Source organism: Nicotiana tomentosiformis, chromosome 1, assembly GCF_000390325.3.
Source record: "Nicotiana tomentosiformis chromosome 1, ASM39032v3, whole genome shotgun sequence".
In the NCBI taxonomy this organism is placed as follows: domain Eukaryota; kingdom Viridiplantae; phylum Streptophyta; class Magnoliopsida; order Solanales; family Solanaceae; genus Nicotiana; species Nicotiana tomentosiformis.
The window spans coordinates 106,237,290-106,260,944 of NC_090812.1; the positions used below are offsets into that span (position 1 = coordinate 106,237,290).

The 23,655-nt window shown below is 35.0% G+C and overlaps 1 protein-coding gene across 2 annotated transcripts; it reads right to left on the reverse strand.

Moving 5' to 3' along the window:
* Positions 1–5,882: 5,882 nt before the first annotated feature.
* Positions 5,883–17,208, reverse strand: LOC104086550 (putative uridine kinase C227.14). Of its 2 annotated transcripts, none has more exons than XM_009590844.4 (13): positions 16,948–17,208; positions 16,214–16,329; positions 16,017–16,060; positions 13,632–13,709; positions 12,344–12,536; positions 11,785–11,815; positions 11,615–11,673; positions 11,347–11,420; positions 10,723–10,809; positions 9,903–9,964; positions 9,779–9,807; positions 6,891–6,979; positions 5,883–5,997 (listed from the first exon to the last, which is right to left on the reverse strand). In XM_009590844.4, exons 1-13 carry the CDS (start codon positions 17,000–17,002, stop codon positions 5,928–5,930), a joined length of 987 nt encoding a protein of 328 aa, XP_009589139.2. In that variant the 5' UTR covers positions 17,003–17,208; the 3' UTR covers positions 5,883–5,927. The 2 variants fall into 2 exon arrangements, with proteins under 2 accessions (XP_009589139.2, XP_033509388.1); XM_033653497.2 differs by having other exon boundaries at positions 16,214–16,347.
* Positions 17,209–23,655: the final 6,447 nt, after the last annotated feature.

The window sequence follows — 23,655 nt, forward strand, 5'->3', positions numbered from 1 at the left end:
GAGCCGGTAAAGAAATTCGAAGTTTGGTACTTAGGGCCCGGTATTATTCTTATGCTTGCGGGCCCGAGTGGCCAACCTCTTTTTTATTTTCACCTCGGACCCCTCCGAGCCTGAGGATTTTCTTTTCCTCTTATTCTTTTCCTCCGCGACAGCCCCGGGCTATCCCGTAACAGAGGGATCAATGGATAGGGATGCATTCTCGCCCCCTTTCAGCGACCTAAGTTATATGGTCTTAGGCAAACCTGCGAAGGTAAGAGAAAGGGTCAGCTTTATGTATGTTCGGAGTGTAGTATTAACCATTCTATGAAGAAGCCTTACTATGTGAACTGTCCTCCCACCGTCCCTTCGAAAGCTTGCACCACGAGCGCTCAAAATACAACATCTGCTTGCAGATGCCTTCGATCCACTCCTTGAGTCGGGGGATTGCATTGGGAACCCGAGCAACAGCTGCACGATCACAAAAATCGACGGTTCGAAAGGGAACAAAGAAAACTCGATACTTAAGGAAAGAGTACACTTACGAGATGTATTCCACTTCTTGGGGAATGGCAGAAACTCGGGAGGGATTAAATCTTTGGTCTTCACTTGAACGAAGTGCCCCTACCAACCTCGGTCTCGATCCTCGTCGATGCTCGAAAATGGGGACTTGCTAGCCCGGTGAGTAAGCTTGATTAGTCCCCCTCGAAATATTTAGAGACTGTATATGTGGAGCAGGTGGTCGAGGGTGAACCGACGAGACTCGGTGTTATTCACAAAGTAACGGAGGAGGATCACGATCCTCCAAAGAGATGGGTGGATTTGCCCAAGGCACACCTCATATCTCTTGCAAAAGTCCAAAATAACTAGGTCTACCAGGCCTAGTGTGAAGGGATAAGTGTAAACACTTAAGTATACCTTCACGTGAGTGGTGATGTCGTCCTCAGGCCCGGGGACTACCACATCCTTACCTCCCAGTTACAGTCCTCTCGGACAATAGGAAGCATATCTTCGGTGACAGAGCATATATATCTTGAGGCCCATTCACCTCGGTCTTGTTTGGACGAGGCCTTCTCAACTTTGAAGTCATCTAAGGTTGAGCATCCCCCGGGAATAAAGCTCTTCATAGGGGTCTCTGGGGTCGATTCGGTGGCAACCACCTCAGGAGCAACCTCCTCGAGAGCAGCCGTCTCGAGAACCACCACTTCAGGAGCGACTGCCTCGGTACTTGTGGCCGGGTGAGAAGATGAAGAGGCAGTCTGTTGAGGAACTGATTTGGAAGTTTTAGCCATTACTATCTGAGAAATTTTGAAAATTTAAAGAAAAAGTATGAAGATTTGAAGGAACAAATTTGAAGGCTGAAGAGAAGAGTATGAAGATTTGAAGGTAGGATAAAGATCTAGGTAAAAACTTAAGCACAAATATGAAAATTTGAAGATCAAAGATGAAGATATAAAGGTTGAAAGAGTTGGTAACAACTAAAAAATTTGAAGGTGGAAGCTTGGATCGTAAAGTAGAAAAAGAGCAATGGGTAGAAGCTTTTATAGGGGAAGTACGTGACGTTTCGCATTCGGGGGCGACCAACCGATGGTTGACAAGTGTCCGAAGTCAGAACGACATGACTGATGGGACGTTTCGGTTTCTTTGTCGTTTCGGTTGTAATGTACGAAGGAAGGAACCGGGGAACATATATCATTTACCATCATTTCGGCAAACCTACTCTTTGAGAAACGAGGGGACTATCTATATACAGGTAAAACCGTGGGTAACCTACACCCCGATTTTTTGGTGGGTCAAACGAAGCAAATGCATAATTATATAGGGTCGGAATCGAAGTCGGAACGCCTCGTACTGAGGTCTGAACGGAGTGGTCGCCACCGGTCTTGATAAGACATTACTTCTCTGATCCTGGAACAAGCTCTGAGATTTCGGAAAACACGATAACGATTACACATGACCAACAGAGGGTCGCGATATCCGCACCCCATTGGATATCACGGCGCAGATCTCGGCCGTATCGGCAGCGGATCAGTGATTAACGAAAAAGAAGCTTTTTTTACCTTTCTTAGAATTGTAGTAGGGGTGAAACTCCCCTACTATATAAAGGGGGTAGTTTTTATTTAATGGATACATTGTAACACGCGTATCAAAGCAATACAAACTTGTTTCTCTTCTTTCTAGTTACTGAGAATTTCTTATTTTAATCATAGCTTTTCATACACATTTGGCTCCGAATCGCGGGTCCGGTCGAGGGTATAGCTATTGTTAAGTTTGAATCCAATCCCGGACTTAACGTCTCAACTGGTTTAGTTGTTTATTTTTATCTTTAAGTCGTTTATCTAACGTTCTTGATTACTTGTGTCGAATCAATCCACATATCCTTAAAATTGTGTATAAATTTAATTGTTATCCACGGGTAAACAAAGGTGTCAGAGTTAATTAATCATGCCTTTTAAGGTCAATATTTGAAGGGATGAGCTAATCATCATTGCTCTAAATCATTAATATATACTTTTATGCTTCTAAACTTAATATAAAGATAGTTGTTGGTCGGTGGTTTAAATAATGGGATTGACAACAGAAAATGAGAATTTGGTCAACCGGTTAAAATAATGAAGAAGATTCATTACTTGACTTTTTTATTTAATACTATATTTTACTATATTACTTCTTCAATACTAACTTCCGTTTTCCTTCTTCCACATGAACAATAAACTGAAATGTAGCCTCATCCTTATTTTAATTGGCCATCACTATCAAAATTTAACTAGGTACAGTATGTTGTGTAGATTTTATCATATGATTGAGTTCGATGACAACATGAAGGCATCTAATTGGGCTTTCGATAGGACTAAGTTGGACCTTAAGTAGCTTAGCATAGTAAAAATATCATGAAATAGTCCGGTTTTGAACGGGTAATAAAAAATAATTAATATTTGTAAAATTATTAAAAAATAATTATTATTTTAGTTGAAACACGAAAAGTTCCAGCATAATATGCTGGATTATGAAGCTCATGCGTATAAACTTACAGCATATTATGTTTGAATTTTTTCCGGTTATTTGGGTTCGTGGTTCCGTTATATTTTTGAATATCGGGCATACGAAACCTATTCGGGATTGGCTTTGGTGCCACGCTCGGAGGAAAAAGTTTTTGAACAAATTTTTTGGAATCCGGGCCTTTCAATATCGGGGGCGCTTCTGGGATTTGATCGACCCAAAAATTATATGTTTTCACTTTTTTTTCGTTTGCCTTAATTTTCTTTTCTTCCGATCCCGCCCGTTTCGTTAATGCTTCAAGCATCTTCATTACTTCGGGGATGTCACCGGCCTCAGTCCCAGCCAATCTTTTGGTAATCTGCTCATTTCTCCGGGTGTTTTCCAAGGATGATTCGGGCTCAACCCTGTTGGGGGTGTAACTTTGATTTTGCAGCTGCGCTATCGCCGTCTGTTGGGCCTATAATATTTTGAAAATCACTTGTAGACTGACTCCGTCGCCTTCGCCTTCGGGCGCTCCTTGAGTCATTGGTTGGGCTCCTCCGCGTACGCTGTTCTCAGGCTCGGTAAGCAGGTTGGCGTCGATGGCCACATGCGAGTTAGCATCGACTGGGTCTGCAACTGGGACTCCATTGGGATCAGCGGGGGGTATCTCATTGCTAGGTACCATATTGTTATTTTCGCCGTGATGGCCAGACTCAGCATCAACATTTAAATGAGCATAATGAGAGTTTGATATTTTTAAGTTATCCTTAAAATGGAAACCTTAAAGAACAAGTGTAAAACAGAGTGTGTTGCTCAGATTTGTATCATACCATAACTATTATCCTTAGTCCCACGGTGGGCGTCAAACTGTTTACCCTTAAAATGGATAACAATTAAATTTGTACGCGGTTTTAAGGATATGTGGATTGATTCGATACAAGTAATCAAAAACGTTAGATAAACGAATTAAAGATAAAATAAATAACCAAACCAGTTAAGACGTTAAGTTCGGGCTCGGATTCAAACTTAACAATAGTTCTTCCCTCGACCGGACCCTCGATTCGGAGCCAAATGTGTATGAAAAGCTATGATTAAAATAAGGAATTCTCAGTAACTAGAAAGCAGAGAAACAAGTTTGTATTGCTTTGATACGCGTGTTATTATGTGTCCATTAAATAAAAACTACTCACTTTATATAGTAGGGGAGTTTCACCCCTAGTACAATTCTAAGAAAGGTAAAAAAAATTCTTTTTCGTTAATAACTTATCCGCTGTCGATACGGACCGAGATCTGCGCTGTGATATCCGATGGGGTGCGGATATCGCACCCCTCTGTTGGTCGTGCGTAAAGTTTTTGTGTTTTCCGAAGTTTCGGAGCTTGTTCCAGGATCGGAGAAGTAATGTCTTATCAAGCCCGGTGGCGACCACTCCGTTCAGACCTCAGTACGAGGCGTTCTGGCTTCGATTCCGACCCCATATAATCATGTCTTTGCTTCGTTTGATCCACCAAAAAATCGGGGTGTAAGTTACCCCTTTACCCGTATACAACCTTCACATGAAAACAATGAATGAATCTCAGGTATCTCACACAGTGACTCTTTGTTTAGGGTTTAGGTAACAACATACAGAAATCTATACTCGTTATTATTGTATAAACTAAATAATTCTGTACTCGTTAATCATTTTAATTGTATAAACTAGATTATGATTCATGGTTGATATGGACTTGGTGCAAGCAATTGAATTGATGCACCTCATCATGGGACGATTAATTCGTATTCAACGCCAGAATATATGTTTTGATCCAATTTTCTCTCCTTGATATATGCTCTTTATTTTCTGATTGGAACAGATTTATAATAGTGATTTTTATCTGATCATATCACGGGCATATCCATCGGATTTAATGGACTGTGGACCTCCTGATAATTATTAACAATTCAATCGTCAAACATGCTTTTATATATCATATGATGCGGCCGGGATAGATTTCTTTTCCCTCTTCTATTGATTTTTAGATTTCGAGGAGTAAAGTTATTAAATGAAAGAAAACAATGCCAAATACAAAGAATGAGTACTTTTTGTTTTTTGTTTTCAACTTTATTCTTATCCTCAATCTCAAAATGGTCCAGATAAATGTTGTACGGTGGTTTGTGTGTGTGTGTCTATGAATGCTAAAAAAGAGGGACGGGTTGACGAAAAATAGAAGCAAATCCTGCAGATCACATGTGCAGAAACTAGCAAGTCAAGCCTTGGATTGGAAGCACCAGTTTGCTACTTTTTTCATTCAACGTACAAAAGCTTCAAAGGACGACGATCACTCACATTCTTAGGCTGCCCTTTCGGAAAAAGAAAAAGAAAAAAGCAACATAACTTTGAGATTAATGAAAAAAAGAGATTAGTTAGGGTAGGGAAAAAAGATGTAAAAATAGTACAGGCTAGCCATCTTTCGAACTGGTAATTGAAAAATAGCCCGTGTTTGCAAAGTCATGAAAAAATAGCCAATATTTTGCTACAACACGAAAAGTTCCAGCATAATATACTGGAGATTGGTGCACCTGTGTATGAACTTCCAGCATATTATGCTGGAACTCCAGCACACAGAAAGTTCCAGCATAATATACTGGAGATTGGAGCACATGTGTATGAACTTCCAGCATATTATGCTGAAACTCCAGTATATTATGATGGAGTTCTAATATATTTATACTGGAATATACTGGAGTTCCAATATATTATGCTGGAAGTTCACATGTAAAAAATTAAAACTCCAGTATATTATGTTGGAATATTTTCCGGATTTTGAACAGTGTTTTCGTTCAGATTTATCTTTACACGAAAAGTGATTAAATTTCGATTATTTTTTAAACTGTGACTATTTTTCAATTACCACTTGTAAATCTGGCTATTTTTGAATTTCACCCAAAAAAAAATCCATGCATGAGAAGATAATCTGAGCCCATGATGAGATCAAACTGTAACCCCAACAAGATTGGAAATCCAGCTTACTGACCTAGCCACGTTTTCCTCAAGAGATAATCTGTCGAAAAGTGAGTGAACACGATGATCAAATGGGTTGTTGACTTAGAGGCCGTTTATATATTTTTGTAAGATTAGGATGTCTGAATCTATATAAGATAGATATATTTAGATCTGATAATTATTCTCTGAGCTTCAGCACAGGAGAAACGCAAGAACAGAAGCTTAACACGTGACACAAGTATCGATAAATGCAGACGATGACCTGAGCAGGATGCTGTGTTAATACAAGTAGTATTATTATGGACAGTATGTATTAGTTAATGTCCAGGACAGAAAGCTTAACACTCTGCGCACTGGGCTTTTGTTCTCGTTTAGAACTCCCTCCACAAATCGCCAAATGCCTCGTTTTTCTTTTGTACAATTCTTTTGCTATAATGAGAATTCTCTCACTGAGTGAGTAAATTCATGTGCACTGTCCTAAATCAATCTCCTTATTTTCTGTGACTATCCCAGCCCGTGGCCATCAACTCCACCAAAAATAACTAAATAGAAAATGATGTTACATATAAATGTATCCTTTTATTTCATTGCCATCTACAGTAGCAAGCAGGAGGCTCCCTGCACTGGTATCGATCAACTCTTTACAAAATTCGCGAAGAAATGAACTCGTAAAAGGTAAACTTACCTATCTTCGGCGTTACATGCCAGAAGGATTCCATCTTATTTTGCAGGAAAAAGTATAACCATTATTTTCAGTCCCTTAAAGTTATTAACTACCTCAAGCATAAATGCAAGCAAGACTGCAAGGTCCTGCATACGCTGTTTCAGATTCAACCCAATCCGTAAAACTCGATTTTGCTTATTTTTGACACCATCATTCAAATTTCCCCTCAGACAAACATCTGTACTGCTGAATTTACTTTCACTGCAGGTAATGAGTCGGGGAATCACCTCAATTCGTCCACTGACTTGATCACCAAATCCGCATTTTTCTTGGACTTCATAATTAGCTCAGCGTTAGGCCTGTCATTGTAATCTATCTGCAGAAAGATTTTAGCAACGAACAGCCAAAAAATTATTTAATACCTGAAGAACAATAGGAATGTCAATTCCAGATGATACCTAAAAGGGATTAACATTGAACCTTTTAATTTACTTTTATTTTTTTCAAAAAAGGATCCCATGCCAAGAAGATGAAAGTTGCAGAAATGAGGATGTTGAGATGAATATGTGGGCATACCAGTAAAGATAAGATTAGGAACCAGATGTCACTCTTTCCATTGCCTAGTAAGGTCCTGAAGCAGCTTGACAAGATCAGAAGGAACTTTCTATGGGAAGGGACTAAAGATGGTCACAAGTTTCACCTGGTAAAGTGGTCTAAAGTTATCTTACCAAAGCACCAAGGTGGACTAGGGGTCAGGGACTTAGCTTTGCACAACAAATGCTTATTGATGAAATGGCTTTGGAGATATACACAAGAGGAGCAGAGCCTATGGAAGAAAGTTGCCAATGCCAAGCATGGAATCCAAAGCCACTGGTGCACCAAGCTATCTAGAGCACCACATGGAGTTGGAGTTTGGAAGAGCATCTGCAAACTCTGGGAGGAGTTCTCACAAAACCAACACTTCGCAGTTGGAGATGGACAGCAAATAAAATTCTGGAAGGACAAATGGCTAGGCAACACACCCCTAAGGAATGACTACCCTGCTCTCTTTCAAATGGTTAGTGATCCAAACTCAACAGTTCATCAGTGCAGATAAGGCAACTCATGGAACATAACATTTAGAAGGAACTTGCAAGATTGGGAATATGAGGATCTGCTCAGACTTCTTTCCTCACTCAACAATTTCTCAAGCAACACTCTAGTACCTGACCAGTTCAAATGGGGTAGTGCAGATGCAGGAAAGTACTCAGTCAAAGCAGCCTACAAGTTAGCAGGAACTCACAATGTAATAACTAACCATTGGCCTTGGAAGTTAATATGGAAAATCAAGTTGCAACCCAAAGTCATCTGCTTCAACTGGACTGCACTTTATGAGGCTTGTCTGACACAAGACAACTTAGCCAAGAGGAATTTTCAGATTGTGAATAGATGCTACATGTTCCAGAGGGAGGCAGAAACTCACAACCATCTTTTTCTCCAATACCCTGTGGCAATAGATTTATGGAGTATGTTTATCACTCTTTGGACTTAGATGGGTCATGCCACATAATATTAGGGATGCTTTTGAGTCTACCATCACCATCACCATCAGGAAAGTATGGAAGATGATACCTGCAGCTATTTTTTGGAGCATTTGGAATGAGAGAAACAGCAGGTGTTTTGATGAAGTATCAACTTCTCCCCACAAACTCAAGGCTAAATGCTTCATGTATTTGTATAGCTGGGCTTATCTATCCCCTATAGATTCCCCTGATAGTTTTTTGAATTTTGTTAGCTCCCTAGTATTAGTATAAACATTTGTAAGGAGCTAACAATTGCTACACTCTTTTGTAATTTATGCATCTCCTTGATGCCAGTAATGAAACCAATTACTTCATAAAAAAATAGATTAGGAACAAAGTTATTAGGGGACAAAAGGTGGGAGTAGCCCCCGTGGAGGACAAGTTGCAGGAATCGAGGTTGAGATGGTCCGGGCATGTGAAGACGAGAAACATAGATGCCCGGTTAGAAGGTGAGAGAGGTTGACCATGGCGGGTCTGAAGAAGGATAGAGGTAGGCCCAGTGTTTTTGAGAGCGAGAAGCGAAAAAAAGCGACAGGAGCTCGCCTCGCTTCAAAAGCGAAGCGCACGCTTCATTGAAGTGAAGCGCAATTCTTAAAAAACATAATGTAAACCTTGCAAAGAGAATATAAATAATCAAAAAGTTCAATTTAAAAACATAATCAAATAAACTGAATATATATATATATATATATATATATATATATATATATATATAAAATAACTTTATAAATTGAAATACAAATAAAAATTAATAAATAAAAGGAAAAAAGAATCGCGTCTGCCCTAGCTGTGAGCCTGTGAGCAGACGCCTGGACGGGAACAAGAAGAAAAAAGAAAGAAAAAAAGGAGAAGAAAGAGGAAAGAAGAAAAATTACCTGGAGGAGGTCTCTGGCGACTGGAACCCTAGCAGCAGCAATTGATTTTGGGAAGAAGAGAGAAATGGTCGTTCACTTTGGTCTTAGGGGTCTGTTTTGTATAATAAAAAAACAGACCCAAACTTTTTTTTTTCCAAAAACTGACCCCTCTGAACAGAAGCGAGTGATTATGCGCTTCTCGCTTCAAGGTCGCTTGGCGCTTCTTCGACTGAAGCGAGTGCTTTGTCTGGTCGAGTTGCCTCAGGCATGGAAAAGCGAGCAGCCATCGCTTCGCTTCTCACTTAAAGCGACGAAGCGATCGCTTTTTAAAACACAAGGTAGGCCAAAGAAGTACTGGGGAGAGGTGATTAGGCAGGACATGTCATTGCTTCAGCTTACCGAGGACATGACCCTTGATAAAAAGATGTGGAGGTCGGGTTGAAGGTTGACAAACAGACAAGAGTTTCTCCTAGTCTTACCAGTAGTACTAGCACTATTCTTGTTTTTCTTATTCTTGGATCTTTATTATTGTACGTTGTGTCGTTTGCTTCCGTTATCCTATTACCTTATTGCTATTGTTTGTTGCTTTTTTTGATTGTTCCTTGAGCCGAGGGTCTATCGGAAACAACCTCTCTATCATCACAAGGCAGGAGTAAGGTCTGCATACACATTACCCTCCCCAGACCCCACTTGTGGGATTACACTAGGTTTATTGTTCTTGTTGTTGTTGTTGTTATTTTCGAAAGGGGCAACACTTACCCGCCACTTAGCAACATCAGGGGCCTTCCCTACAACACAAATGAAAAGACTCCAATCAGTCTACTACCCAGTTTTGTTTACACCTTTTCTAGTAAAAAGAGTTGACAACAGTTGGAATATGTACCTGTAGATATATGTCTCTTTAGGACACGTTGCATTGCTTTCTCAATATCAACATCGACAAACCTAAAAGTAAATACATATAAGACAAGGGTCTTAACGCATCAAGAACAACTAAAGCTTTGTTCTCATATAATGCTGCCGAGCAGCCAGTTTTTGACGAGTCAACAGATCCTGTTACCAGCAGTCTTTAATAACCTCTATCTGAGAAACTCAATTTATCATATCTACAGTATATGAATATAAAAACTGGCATGTTCTAGTTTTAGCAACATGTCATTTTCCATTAAGTCAGGAATCTTAACATTGCTGGCTTTTCTCACACGGCACAGATGGCTTTAGAAAAAAAATTATCGAAGGCAGGATAGGCATCACAAAACGCACTAAGTCAAGGATCTTAATATTGATTACTATTTTTTTGGTTTAACCATCCGGTACAGTACCCACTAGCTCGACTAATTTGGATTCGCTCCGCGTAGGGCCCATTAAGGGGGGGGGGGGGGTCTCCCTACCAGGAATGATTAAGGTGGAGGGATCCCATCCCACTATATCCCTTGGTGGTATCTTATTGCAAATCACTTCCATTAATTGATAGAAGCCGCAATAATCGGTAAACGAATAGCGAAGACAATTCACTCACTCAATCAAATTTTTCGTGCTTGACTGATGCCAATTCAAAGTTTTTACTTGCAGAAAAACTGAAGTTATCCCTCAGCATGAAATTTCAGTATAGTATATTATGGTGAATCAATTTCAAAGTAAATTCACAGGGATTCTTTCCCTGTAGTCAAAAGAAAAACCATGGATCAGAAAGATCATCTTACCACTTCTCATCGAACATGGAAGATACCTCCTTCCAAGCACCATCTCCAAGAAGCAGATAATTACCTTCAACTATCACTATTTTGTGCCTGAAAACTCATCCCAAAAAAGAAGACAAAAAGAATAAAAGAAAGGGAGAGGTAACATTAGCAACAGGCGAAAGAACTTCACCATTGGTCTATTCCTTTTGCGTCTTTAGAAACTTATTTAGTATTCCGATCAAATTATTGAAATAACAGCAGACACCTGTGAGAGAGCTATTAATAATTTGGTTATCCAGTGCCCACAAGTAGGAAAAAACTATAAACAGAAGTAGCAAAATCATAGTGAGAACAATGGTTGAGCTAACACTTCCAATAAAAGACACCTCAACTGGCCTACATATCTAAAACATTGCCCAGCTTTCACAATTTTTTTTCTTCATAATGTATTCTTAACTTCACTTCAACTATCACATTGAGCATCAACTAAATTCAGAGAAATGAAGTGATGAAACTTATCTTCTTTGCTCATTTATCCATTCATTAATTTCCCCTCAAAATAGCCAATTGAACACATGATTGAGACACATATTAGAATATAGGGTGCAATCACAGACAGAAAATAGCATCCAGATGTAAACTTACTGAAGGTTCACAAAGATATCATCTTCTATAGGATCTCCTACACCATGGTCAAAAGATGGACAGTACACTGATCCCTGGGAGAAGAAAGAATACCAGATCTTAGAATTCTCACTACATGGATAGATCAAGGTAGCGGCTAGGGGAACATCACTTCTATTGATGAAACATGATGTTACATCAAAGTTCAAGCCCACAGAGCATCAACTCAAAAGGCTAAAAATTCTGTTCATGGAACTGCAAGTAATCAGACGTGTGAATATTCACTCACCTGGTCTTTAAGAGTCTTAAGACATTGTAGCAGTAAATTGGGGTCAAACGTCCATGGAGCTGATTCAACATAAAAAGATTCCAGAGAGAGAAAAAGAAGTTAAAACTAGAAATCAATGCTTAAACTGTGTAAAAATTTACTAGCTATCTGCTGAGAAATAGAGAACTTACCGCCCCTTCTCGCATGTGCTTCCTTTGGATCCTATGAAACAAGAAAACCAGTTAGTCGGCTAGATGCATGCTCCAACCGCAATATGTGTAGAAAGTTTCACTTATAATGCTGTAATCCAAAAGAAAAAAGTTGTAGGAGTATTTAGATGTGCTCCTCGGTTGTTTTTTTATATTATTCTTTCGTCTCTTGTAAAATATATTTACATCTTCTCCTCTGTTGTTCTTCCACAAAATTCTTTCATCTCTTTCTCTTTCTTTCCTTTTTCCATTTTGCTTTATTATAATTATTATTATTTTTGTGTGTGTGATGTTGTTGTTGTTGTTTGGGGGGGGGGGGGGAGCGTTTAAGGTGGAAGACAAGATTAGCTCAACATTCGTCCTATGTCCTGTCTTCTGTCTAGATAACTCAAAACCAGCTAACGACACACATCAAACAACTTAAGGCTTCATCCATTTTTACATAGATCAAATGTTTCGGCCAAATAACAAAGAAACGGTCAAAGAAATTGCAGTCAACTGAAGCAGCACGAATAATAAAAAAAACATTAGGAAATCCTACCTCCATAGCATCAAGCTGATGACGATAAAGGTGGAACCCATCCATTGGAAGAACAATAGCGACTTCTGGAGGATCAACTTGAGAATCAAAGGAACAAGCCTTTTGGGGCCATAACTTATTGACTCTCTTAGCTACCTCAGATGCAACAGTGCTCTTCCCAGCACCAGGAGGACCAGCAAGACCAACAATATGCCTGCATAATTAGGCAAGTTGTTCTCCATTAAGGCGCCTCATGGGATCGGCCAAACTAAGAAATTAGTCGAGTGTTTATTGATTATAATTGCGGTTTATGGTTGCACCCAAGGGTGTGGCCTAGTGGTCAATAAAGTGAGAGGAGAACCATGATGTCTAAGGTTCAAATCCCAGCGGAGGCTAAAAACACTCTGTGTTTTCTTCCCATTTGCTTGTGGGGGCCCACCACCGTCATTAAATAGATGATGATGATGATGATGAAGAGGAGAGAAGAAGAATATAAAAGTCATGAAGTACAAGCAGTGGGAAGAGATCGGAGATGATAGAAGTAAATAATAACACAAATATAAAAAAATTACAGAGAATCATATCCATAAAAAATTACACAAATATAATAACACATGATGATGATGATGATGATGATGAGGAGGAGGAGGAGGAGGAGGAGTCGATGAGTAGACGTTTATATCCATAAACATCATAATCACTAAATTAAGATACACATTCTACCCTTTTAAATGAGTCAATATGTATGTTAATTATGCAGACTCAGAGATGTGTTTTATGTTATTGATAATGGCTCAACTTCTTATTTAGAAACTCAAATATACATATTTTTATTATTGAAACTGACTCATCTACTGATTCAGTGACTATGATGATTATGGATATTAACTCTCTTTTAGTAACATATTTACACGAATAATCTAGACATATACATTCTAGTCGTCGCTTCTTGGGGTATATCTTCCTCTTCTTTCTTCCTCTTTTTCCTCTGGGAGTGCAGGGTCTGTCGTCTCATTTTTCCTTTTCTTTACGGCACAGGTCATATTATTCCTCTACATTCATATACATCTCATTCACATAACAAGCCAAATGATAGAGGCTAATTAGAAATAGCAAAAACTTAAAGGAATCCTCTCTTCTTTCGTTCATTTCCCTTCCCGGGTTCCAGTCAGTAAGGCCTTAAAGTTAGGAAGTGCATCTATTCGAGATAAACCATGGCTATCTTGAAAAATTACATGTATATAGCAATCAAACTTTCCGTTTTGAGATGCAGATAAGCATCAAATAGATTTGCATAATGATAACTTACTTAAAATTAGGGCTTGATGCTGCTGCAGCCGTTGGAACAAGGTGTTCGGCCAAAGCATCATATATGTCATCCATGCACCTACAAGGTGCAGAAAATATGAAGTAAAACATATAAATTCAGATTAGTCAAATAATATCTACTTTTTTCTCTCCCAGAAGCACAGATTTTTCTCATGCAAAGTGAGACATGCAATTGCACAGACTTTATTTTCCAGCATACAGGCTGGAAATACTAATAGCTAATGAAATCACCATATGAGAGAAAAGGAGGTATCTATCATCTATGGAAGCGCAAAAATGAAGTATTCAGTCTAGATTGATCTTATCGTTCCAGTTAGACACTGATTTGTTTTCGGAGTTGAGCTTTCTTTTTTACGTAATAAGTAGTCATACTCATAAGAGAGAAGGTAACACAGATAAGGGGCTATTATAGAAGATATCATACTGCGAATAGGATTAGGCATGTCCAAGCCAAGCCAAAAAAAATACAAGAAATAGAAAACAATCAACTAATATTAAGTGTCAACAACAAATGGATATGGCCTGATCTTGAGCTGTAGTCCACATAATATACAAAGGAACATCTTATAAACAGGTAGAGCTCATATCAATCTATACCATCATTTTTCAATCCTAGTTATGCTCCTCTATCACTCCAGATGCCCTTTTGTCCTCTTCAAGTCTTTTCTAATATTCCTGCAGTAACATTCCAGCATGAGACCATTGTACGAGCAATATAAACTCCCATATCAGCTTGATCAATCTACACAAAAACAACAAAGGGGTCCACAGCTTGGTGGTTGCTTGCATCCCAATAGTGGTAACCGGTATTTCATCTCCAAGGAGCCTGAAGCATTCCAATTGCTTGTCCTACTTTGCAAGCATTAAATAATTGTTGTAATCCACCATAAGTTCACTAGAGAGATTTAGTCCTACATATCTAAGGAGGTCCTACATCTCCAATTGCCACGAGCCTGTTCGGAACTGAATGAATAAATGAATAAATACTAGGCTTGCCAAAAACATGAAGTGATGCAGCATGGTCACCATACTATTGACCTAATATTGAACAAGGATGAGCCCCACACAACATTGGCAAGTTCTTTCCGCACATATGCCCCAGGAACAATGCCAGTAAAGCATAGTTGGTATAGAATTGACACTCATTGCAACCATAGAATTGACACTCATTGCAACCAAGTCAACAAGTAATTCTGGAAAGAGAGAGGATCTAGTCTTTCTTTTATTTAAAATTTTAAAAAGGTCTCATATGAATTATATTGAGAATCCCCAGTCTATATAATCAGACAGTTAGGTTATGAAGAGGTCCCTACAAGGTGGCTCGTGCTAATAATTTGACTTCCACAACCAGGAGTGCGACCCAGAGAAGTGCATATGGCCCTGTCCAACTCAGAAGTAAATAAATACCATGACATGTCTTGGAAATTGACGAAAGAAATGAGGCAAGGTCCTATCCTCGCTCATTTAACACGAAAACTGTTGCTATAAATTGATGTATATGGAGCCACAAAGTCATTAAAAGGTGTTGCAGTGTCTATTCAATAGAAGAAGCTATTCGAATTTCAACCTTCTTTCAATTAGCTTAAACCACTAGAAACAATAGAACTCAGACTATGAGATGACTCACAACCGATTTAGTCAGCTCTCTTACAAGTTACAAGTTGGAGGTTTCTTTAGGTTGCTTAAAGGCAGCCTCGCAGAAGAATGTGTATATTAGATGATAAATGGACCTTGGGCCTAACTCAACCCCAAAAACCAGCTTATGAGGTGAGGATTGCCCAAGACCATATAAGGAGACCAAGGACCTCAAATCCCTTCGATGTGGGACAATCAACACCCCCCTCACACCCAGGCATGCAAACTGGAGCGTTGACAACATAAATGGGGGCCCAACATCGGTAACAATAATTGGGATGGGCCTGGCTCTGATACCATGATAAATGGACCTTGGTCCCAACTCAACCCCAAAAGCTAGCTTATGAGGTGAGGATTTCCCAAAACCATATAAGGATACCAAGGAGCTCAAATCCCTCCGATGTGGGACAACTCAACATTAGCAGTACAAAAATGACTGATAAAGAAAATAGTAGTAAAGAAACTAAAGAAAAGTGCCCAGGCCCAGAATGCTCTTAATATTGACTCGTAGTTTACGATATGAAATCTTTCGAGCAGTATGATCCTACTACACAGTATTATACGTTGATATAGATAACTGGAGCGGCAGGAGACTGAACAATAACAAATCTCAACAAGCAAATCCAGGACAGAAGCAAATAGAATGCCTTAGGGTATGGCAAAACTGAAATAGTTCTCAAAATGTAAAATTCAAAATATTTTGTTAATTGATCTTGGATAGCTAGCATACCCAGCTTCTATGACAGGAATATCACTCTTTCGGCTACATGAAACCTGAAAAAGAAATATGAATTACATTTGCAAAGAGAAATCATCAATGACTTAAAAACAAGAACTTTTTGCAATTCTAGATAAATATACAGGTCTAGTCACATGAAAGCAAAAATGTCAGTTTTATATAAGCCAAGCTGGCCATAGAAGCTGAACCTGCAAAAGACTCCACTTCCGAGTAGGAAACCCAGCTTGACAGAGTAAACTTCCAGTGGCATTGTTCGTGGATGAAGGGGATGCATAACACTTAATCCACGCAGGGAAGTTTTCACCTTTTGTCAGCAATGTCTCTGCAAAGCCCAAATGATTGTTGTAAGCTAGGAGTATAATTTTTGAAGAATACATAATATAATGTGCAAAGTCTGCCTATTTGAGCTCCCCACAAACCATAGCCAATCTAAATCTCATATAAAAAAGATGGCTACAGCAGGTGACGGCAGCATAAATTTATACTAACTATGATTAGCCTCTAAATTCAGAGACTAAACAGGATGAAATGGATTTCGGATTGAGGTGTAATTGAACGATTGATTGATTGACCGAGTGTTGCACACTATAGTATTCCACGGTCTTAACGAGATTTAAAACATCTGTTTAAAAAGATGAAAGAAAATTTATGCTTCTCAATTGAGACTTAAATACATCAATTGGCGCCAAAATCATTATTGAGCACGGCAATCGCCAAAACAGCAAATACACTTCCATAATCGAAAATTCAAATGTTAAACACAGAAGAATACAGCAACACTTATGCGCCAAGCAGAAATTGATTCAAAAATGGAATCAAGAGTTCTCTCAGCTGATCTATATGACTGACTATATGAGATTGCTGTTGAATTAATATAGAGTAAGTACTAAATTAGAGCAGTAAAATCCAGAAACTATAAAACCTGAAAACGGATATCGGAGTTTCGCAAAGCTCGTCGAAAATGATGAAACCTCCATCGGAGAAGCTCAGTCGCAAATTTTCATAGGCAAATTACGCTGCTCGACTGAAACATCCGGTTTGCTCAACTCCGGTGTATCACACGCCTACCCTTGCGTGTCAATCTCCCAGCTCCGGTTTGCTCAACTCCCTCCGTCGTTTATGGGTTTTATTTCTAACCAATGGATAGAATCTCTCTAACTCTCGAGTTCGCCTGGAAATAGAAAAAAACCTGAGTGTTCCCCTTTTTAGTTTAGTGAATAATATAGATTAGTTGGAACCCGAAATACATAATTATAATTTAGTATGATACATAATTAAGAAAAAATTATTTGATGGTTGTTTGTATTTTGTGTGAATATAATATTTGAATTGATAATAAATCTATAATTTAATTCTATTATTTTATTATTTGGCTCGATTGTATTTTCCTTTCTCGCTTATTTCCTTCGCTTTTAGTTGTCCATTTTTTACTTGCCACCCAAATCATAATTATTGTTCTTAGAGTGAAATCTAGACACATTTCCATGCTTACCATAGCCTACTAACGTCATTTTTAATAACACAACGTTAATTTATATCCCTAATCATTGTTTAATCTACCGTTGTATATATAACCTATTCTGGATCGCATGGAATAAATATCTTGGAAGAAGACGAATAACAAAGGAAGAAAAGAAATAAAACGTAAATTTGAAATAACCAAGTATCATTCTTTCTTCGTACTCTTGTCATATCATTGCGGTTAATCTCACACGATTAACTTACATAACACATATTAGACAATTTAAGATGTTCAATATGTATAACGTAAAGATAAAGTGACAACATGAGATATTATGCCTAAGTTTGAGCTGCCGTTAATGTATTTGGCCTATATGTATTTTTGTTTTTACTAAAAAAAACTAATATAGTCGATTTGGTAAGTTACAGTTGCGATTCAATCGATTATTTAAAGATTCTGACACTCTTATTTATGAGTTAAATGTTGTCCGGATGAATTTTTGTTGCTAATCTTTTGAGAGGGTAATAATTTCGTTTAGGAGAGGTTGGGGATAATTAGAGGTCGAGATTCCTAGGCTTCCTATTCCAAATTAAAGAACTCAAGAACAAGTTATCAAAAGAAGGTTAATTAAAGGGGGTCGGCGGTCAGATTACAAGTAGAAAAAGTTGTAGATAAATATTAAAGTTTTCAAAAATTTTAAAAAAACCACACACATTCAAATTATTTTAAATTTCTATTTCCCTCTTCTTTCCCCTCTCTACTTTTTCTTCTTTTCCTTCATTCTCTTCCTCGTTCTCTTATTTTTCTTACTTACTTTCTTCTTTCTCTTCAACTTTCGTTGTTGCGGTGCTGGTTCGTCTATGTCGTCTTCTTCTTCTTTATTTTCTTCCTTGTCTTTTTCTTCTTTCCCTCTTCATCTCATTTTCATCTTCTTCTTTTTTTTTCTTTTTTTTTTCTTCTGGTGGTTTAAAATATCTATATATATATATATATTAAAAGAATAGAGTTACCATCAGAGGTGGATGTAGCGTACTAGCTACGGGTTCAACTGAACCCATAACTTTCGACGCAGAGTAAAAATTTGTATGTAAAAATTCATTAAAATTACAAAAATAGTATATATGAACCCATAACTTTAAAAATATAATGGGTTCAATGTTAAAAATCTTAAAATTGAACCCATAGGATTTAAATCCTGGATTCGCCTCTGGACTTACCATATATAATTAACATTGTGGTTAAGCCAAGTGGCAAGCTAATAAATGACAATAATATATGGTAACTTTATTCTATATTTGGTTATGTTAGTCATATATATATATATATATATATATATATATATATATATATGACTGAATTTAAATTAAAGGATAATTTTTAATCTATAGATAAGTTTTTAAATTTGAATTAAAGTAAAAAATAAATTTATCTTTTGGTATCATCTATATATATATATATATATATATATATATATATATATATATATATATATATATATATATTAAAAGAATAAAGTTATCATATATAATTGACATTGTGGTTAAGCCAAGTGACAAGCTAATAAATAGCAATAATATATGGTAACTTTATTCTATATTTGGCTATGTTAGTCAAATATATATAAAACTGAATTTAAATTAAAGGATAATTTTTAATTTATAGATAAGTTTTTAAATTTGAATTAAAATAAAAAATAAATTTATCTTTTGGTACTTAATTCGGTTTAATGATCATATGCAATCATGTTAGGAACTTTTATTATTTTTTCTAATTATTTAAATATTACTTCGCCTCTGGCAAAAAATAATAATAATAATAAAACTACTCCATATAACTATAAAACTCTTTCACATCTAAACCCATATAATCAAAGTTCTTTAAAATACTATAGCTAGATTTGAATAAAGGAAATTTCTTTTAAAATAAATATAATATATAGGGTACACGTCTATGTTTATCCAGATAACAATAAAGAGTTTAAAAATTAAATAAAAGTTTACTTACATATATAATAAAGTTAACCTACATGCTAGAGAAAGAAACATCACAAAAATCGGTCAATATTCAAAAAAAGTTATTTTTTTTTTCTTTTTGAAGAATGTTTGTTTGACGAGTCAATTTGTATAAATGAACATCAAACAAATAGCAAAACTTTGGCTATACAATTGCTATCATTAATTTCAATTTAGCACCTTCTAGGAATTGAAGGATATAAGCTGAAATCTCTTTATTTAGCTGCAGTCAAGCCAACATTGCAAGGGTATAATACTTTTTCCGTTGAAGAATATTAGTTGTGAATTATTAGATTATATGAAAAAAAAATTCACGAATTTCAACAAGAGGGATATTAGTTTCTAATTGATAGTTTCCATATCGATTTTCAAGTGTAACAAAATGTATATTTTAAAAAAATAAAATTGGTATGACGTGATTTTTAAAAAAATATATATAAATAAATTATTTCGAAATGGGATTATTTTTTAAAATGTAATATAATTTTTAAAATAAAAGGATAAGATATTTTTGAATTTTAGTAGAGAGTTTTTAAAAATTATTATAATAGAAGTCATATCATGGATAAAATAAAGTAACAAAGATCTTATGGAATATTTACATAAAAATCTGGCTAGATTTATATTTTACTTTTTATAGCTGATATACATAAATGATATACCGACAACACGTGATTATACACATATTACATATGAATTATATATAAATCTATATATATATCTATATTATATTAAAAAGAGGGCAGTGTGCATAGTGGTTAAGCCAAGTAAAAAATTAAAAGGAAGCCATTTGACAATTTTAGGACAACATTAATAACTAAAAACTATAAATGGAATATAATTAACGGAAGTAGTTGAATGAAATAGATCTTAGACATAATTTAAATATATCTTAGACAAATCTTATCTATATATCTGTATCTTTATCTATATATTGATCCATTCATAGATTTTCTTCTATATTAACTAGAAATATAGAGGTAAAGAATTATTTAAAAAACTATAATAAAAAAATAAAAATATAGAAAGATGTAAATTGAGATAAACTATGCCTATTTATATTTTGGAGTAAGTTAAAATATAAAATAAAACTAAAATTTACTTAAGATATTAAAGATTTGATGACTTTAAAAATTAAAAAATTTCAAGCACCAAAATAAGATCTTACATAAACTATACAAATTATGTATAAGGTACGAAAAAATTAAATAATCATTAAAATATTTCAATAACAAAAATAATAAAGTCATATTAATATTGAAAAATCAAGCAAATGAATATATTAAACGTAAATAAATATTTTTTATATAATTAAAATATCTAAACTAATGATTCTAACAAGAATTAATTTTTGGGGTAAGAACAAATCTTAACCACTCGGAAAAATGGCAAATGGATTACTATGCGAAAGAATATACATAAAGTACAACTAATTCTGCTTCTTATATATGCTTAAATTCAAATTTAAATAGTGAGAGGATATAGATATTTATATCTATATTATATTAGAAAGAGGGTAGTCAATATTAAGCTAAGTGACTTACTGAAAAAAATGACTTGGGTACTTTTAGGATAAAATCTAAAAATATTTAGCCAAAATTTAGTAAGAATTAAGGCAAATCAATTTAATTTAAAGTTGTAAATCAATTCAGGTTGACTCCTATTCTTATTGTAAATAGATTCCAAAACTTAAAAAATAAGAATTTCCATTTTAATAATTATTTACTAACCACGTGATTTGTTTTCTTTCATTTCATAATTTTTTTATTTTTAGAAACATTATGTAAAAAGAATGATAGTGGAACTATTGTTGTAAGAATTTGAGACAAGACCCTTTTCTACAAAAATTATGATAAGAAAAATCATACTTTGAAATTTGAGTAATTTAGTCAAAGTTACCAATGAAATAATTTTTATTTTTATTTGTATTGTATTAGAATGAGCATGATAAAAATAGATATTAAATTTAAACAAGCTAATGTAATAATATTAAGTGTCGAATAATATAATAGCAACACCAAGGAACAAATAGAGAAAAAAATCAAAAATTTCATCATACAAAAAAAGAAGGATAAAACTTATTTAAATTTGACATGAGAAAATTTTGTTTAAATATGGTAAGAAATGACATGCATGTGGATAAGGCCATATAACCAAAGTCAAACAGATAAAAAAAAATTAAAAGTATTGAATAATAAAATAAATTAGATATAATGTGAGGATATTTATACATAGAATTACTTTAGAAAATAAAATCAAGTAAGTATACACAACTTAAAAATATTATTAAAAATTTAAGTAATTTAAGAATTTCAATTAATAGTTTAAAAATAAAATAAATATTTAATTTAATTTTAAAAAATTATATATATATCTATATTATATTGAAAATAGTAGTGGATAAAAATATTAAATAAAGTCAAAAGTTAATAAAAACTCACATGAAAACGTAATAATATTATATATTAGATAACGTTATAACAAAAGTAAGAAAAATAATTAAAATTCAACTAAAAGGAAAAGACTATTTGAACTTGCAACTAGAAAGTTTTTAAAGTTCTTATGAGAATGCTCAAAATACAGATATGACAATAGAATTAAAGTCTTGCTAGATAAAGAAAAATAAAAATTGATACCATATTAAAAATTTAAGTATACTACATAAATATCTCGCGTAGGTAATTTTAAAAATTAAAAAAGCCGAATCTGTATCTTATAACTAAAGAGAAAAACAATTCATTATATGTGATGCAAAAATAATTATAAGACATTTCAATAGATTTGAAATATTATAAAAGAGCTTATGTATTAATTTTTAGAGTAATTCAAAGTTATATTTTAAAATAAAATGTGATATTATTTTGAGCATAGGTAAAATATTTATCTAAAAAGCTAATTAAAATTTCTTAGTAGGGAAGAGAATGTATAAAGAGGAAAATAGAGATAGTGCGAGGATACTTATATTTTAAATTTATTTAAAAATAAATAAATTAAATTGTTAATAATATTCAAAAATATTATTGGTAGATTTAAATGATAAAAGAGTTCCGAGTATGAGGATAATAGTGTAAAAATATATTATATTTCAAGAATAAAAAAAATTATATTTATTGATTATTATTAAAAGGGTAATAAGCAAGACATTAAGTCAATTCATAAGCTAATAAAAGACCACATTACAATATAACAATATTAAGTAATAAATAATGCAAAAACTATAAGCAAGGAACAATAAAGAGAGAAAAAAATTGTCTAAAAATGTAGAAGGATAAGAATTATTTGAATTTGAGATGAAAAACAAAGTGGTAGTAATAATATTTTTTTAAAAATAATATGATTTAATGTGCTCAAACTAAACAGATCACAACATTATATATTTAGTATTCTTTAATATTGAGCGTAAAGCAAAATACAAATGCCAAAATTAAGGGGTTGGGTTATTACAGATATAAAACAAACTTATCCACTATGAGATTTGAAAAATAATTTCATGTCGTTCTTTTTAATTTATATCTAATAATTATTTATAATTTCTATATCGAAGGTTTAATTTTAAGGTTATTTGCATATAATCCAAATAACCCAAATCATAATTTGACATGGTTCATGTTCGCGCATCGCGTGGGTACTAATACTAGTACGAGAGAAAGAGAAAAATGCGAAATTTTACAAAGTGAGTATTTTGCAAAACACCTCTCGAGATATTTTGAGACATCCCCATAAATGAGTATTCTACAAAATATCCCCGGTATGTTTGAAACATCTCTAAGGATATTTGAAACATCCCGGATGTTTGAAACATCTCAAGATATTTCTTCTATTTCTATCTTTTTTTCTAGTGTTGTTCTCATTGATCTCAGATGGAGGATAAGTAGATGTTTGAAACATCTTTGTAAATGTTTGAGGATAAGGAGTGGTGGGGGATAGAGGGGAGTGTTGCGAGACGGAGGAACAAAGGGTGGATAGACAGGAGCGTTGCGAGACGAACAAACAGGAGAGGAGGAGGAGTGGCGGGACGAGGAGGAGGAGGAGGGGAGGAGTGGGAGGAGGAATAGGGGTGTAGGAGGAGGGGACTTTACGTAAAGAAAAAAAAAATTGAGTTTTTAAAAATTATATCATTAACGCTAATTCTACCGTTCTTAACACTTTTGTCTTT

What these genes read in the sequence shown, in the direction of transcription:
- LOC104086550 (XM_033653497.2), bottom strand. Translation starts at nt 17,002, where the DNA reads ATGGAGGTTTCATCATTTTCGACGAGCTTTGCGAAACTCCGATATCCG. An exon ending in ATCAGCTTGATGCTATGGAG is followed by an intron (nt 11,816 to 12,343) that starts GTAGGATTTCCT and finishes CTTGTTTCATAG; the next exon opens with GATCCAAAGGAAGCACATGC. An exon ending in TCCATGTTCGATGAGAAGTG is followed by an intron (nt 9,965 to 10,722) that starts GTAAGATGATCT and finishes ATTTACTTTTAG; the next exon opens with GTTTGTCGATGTTGATATTG.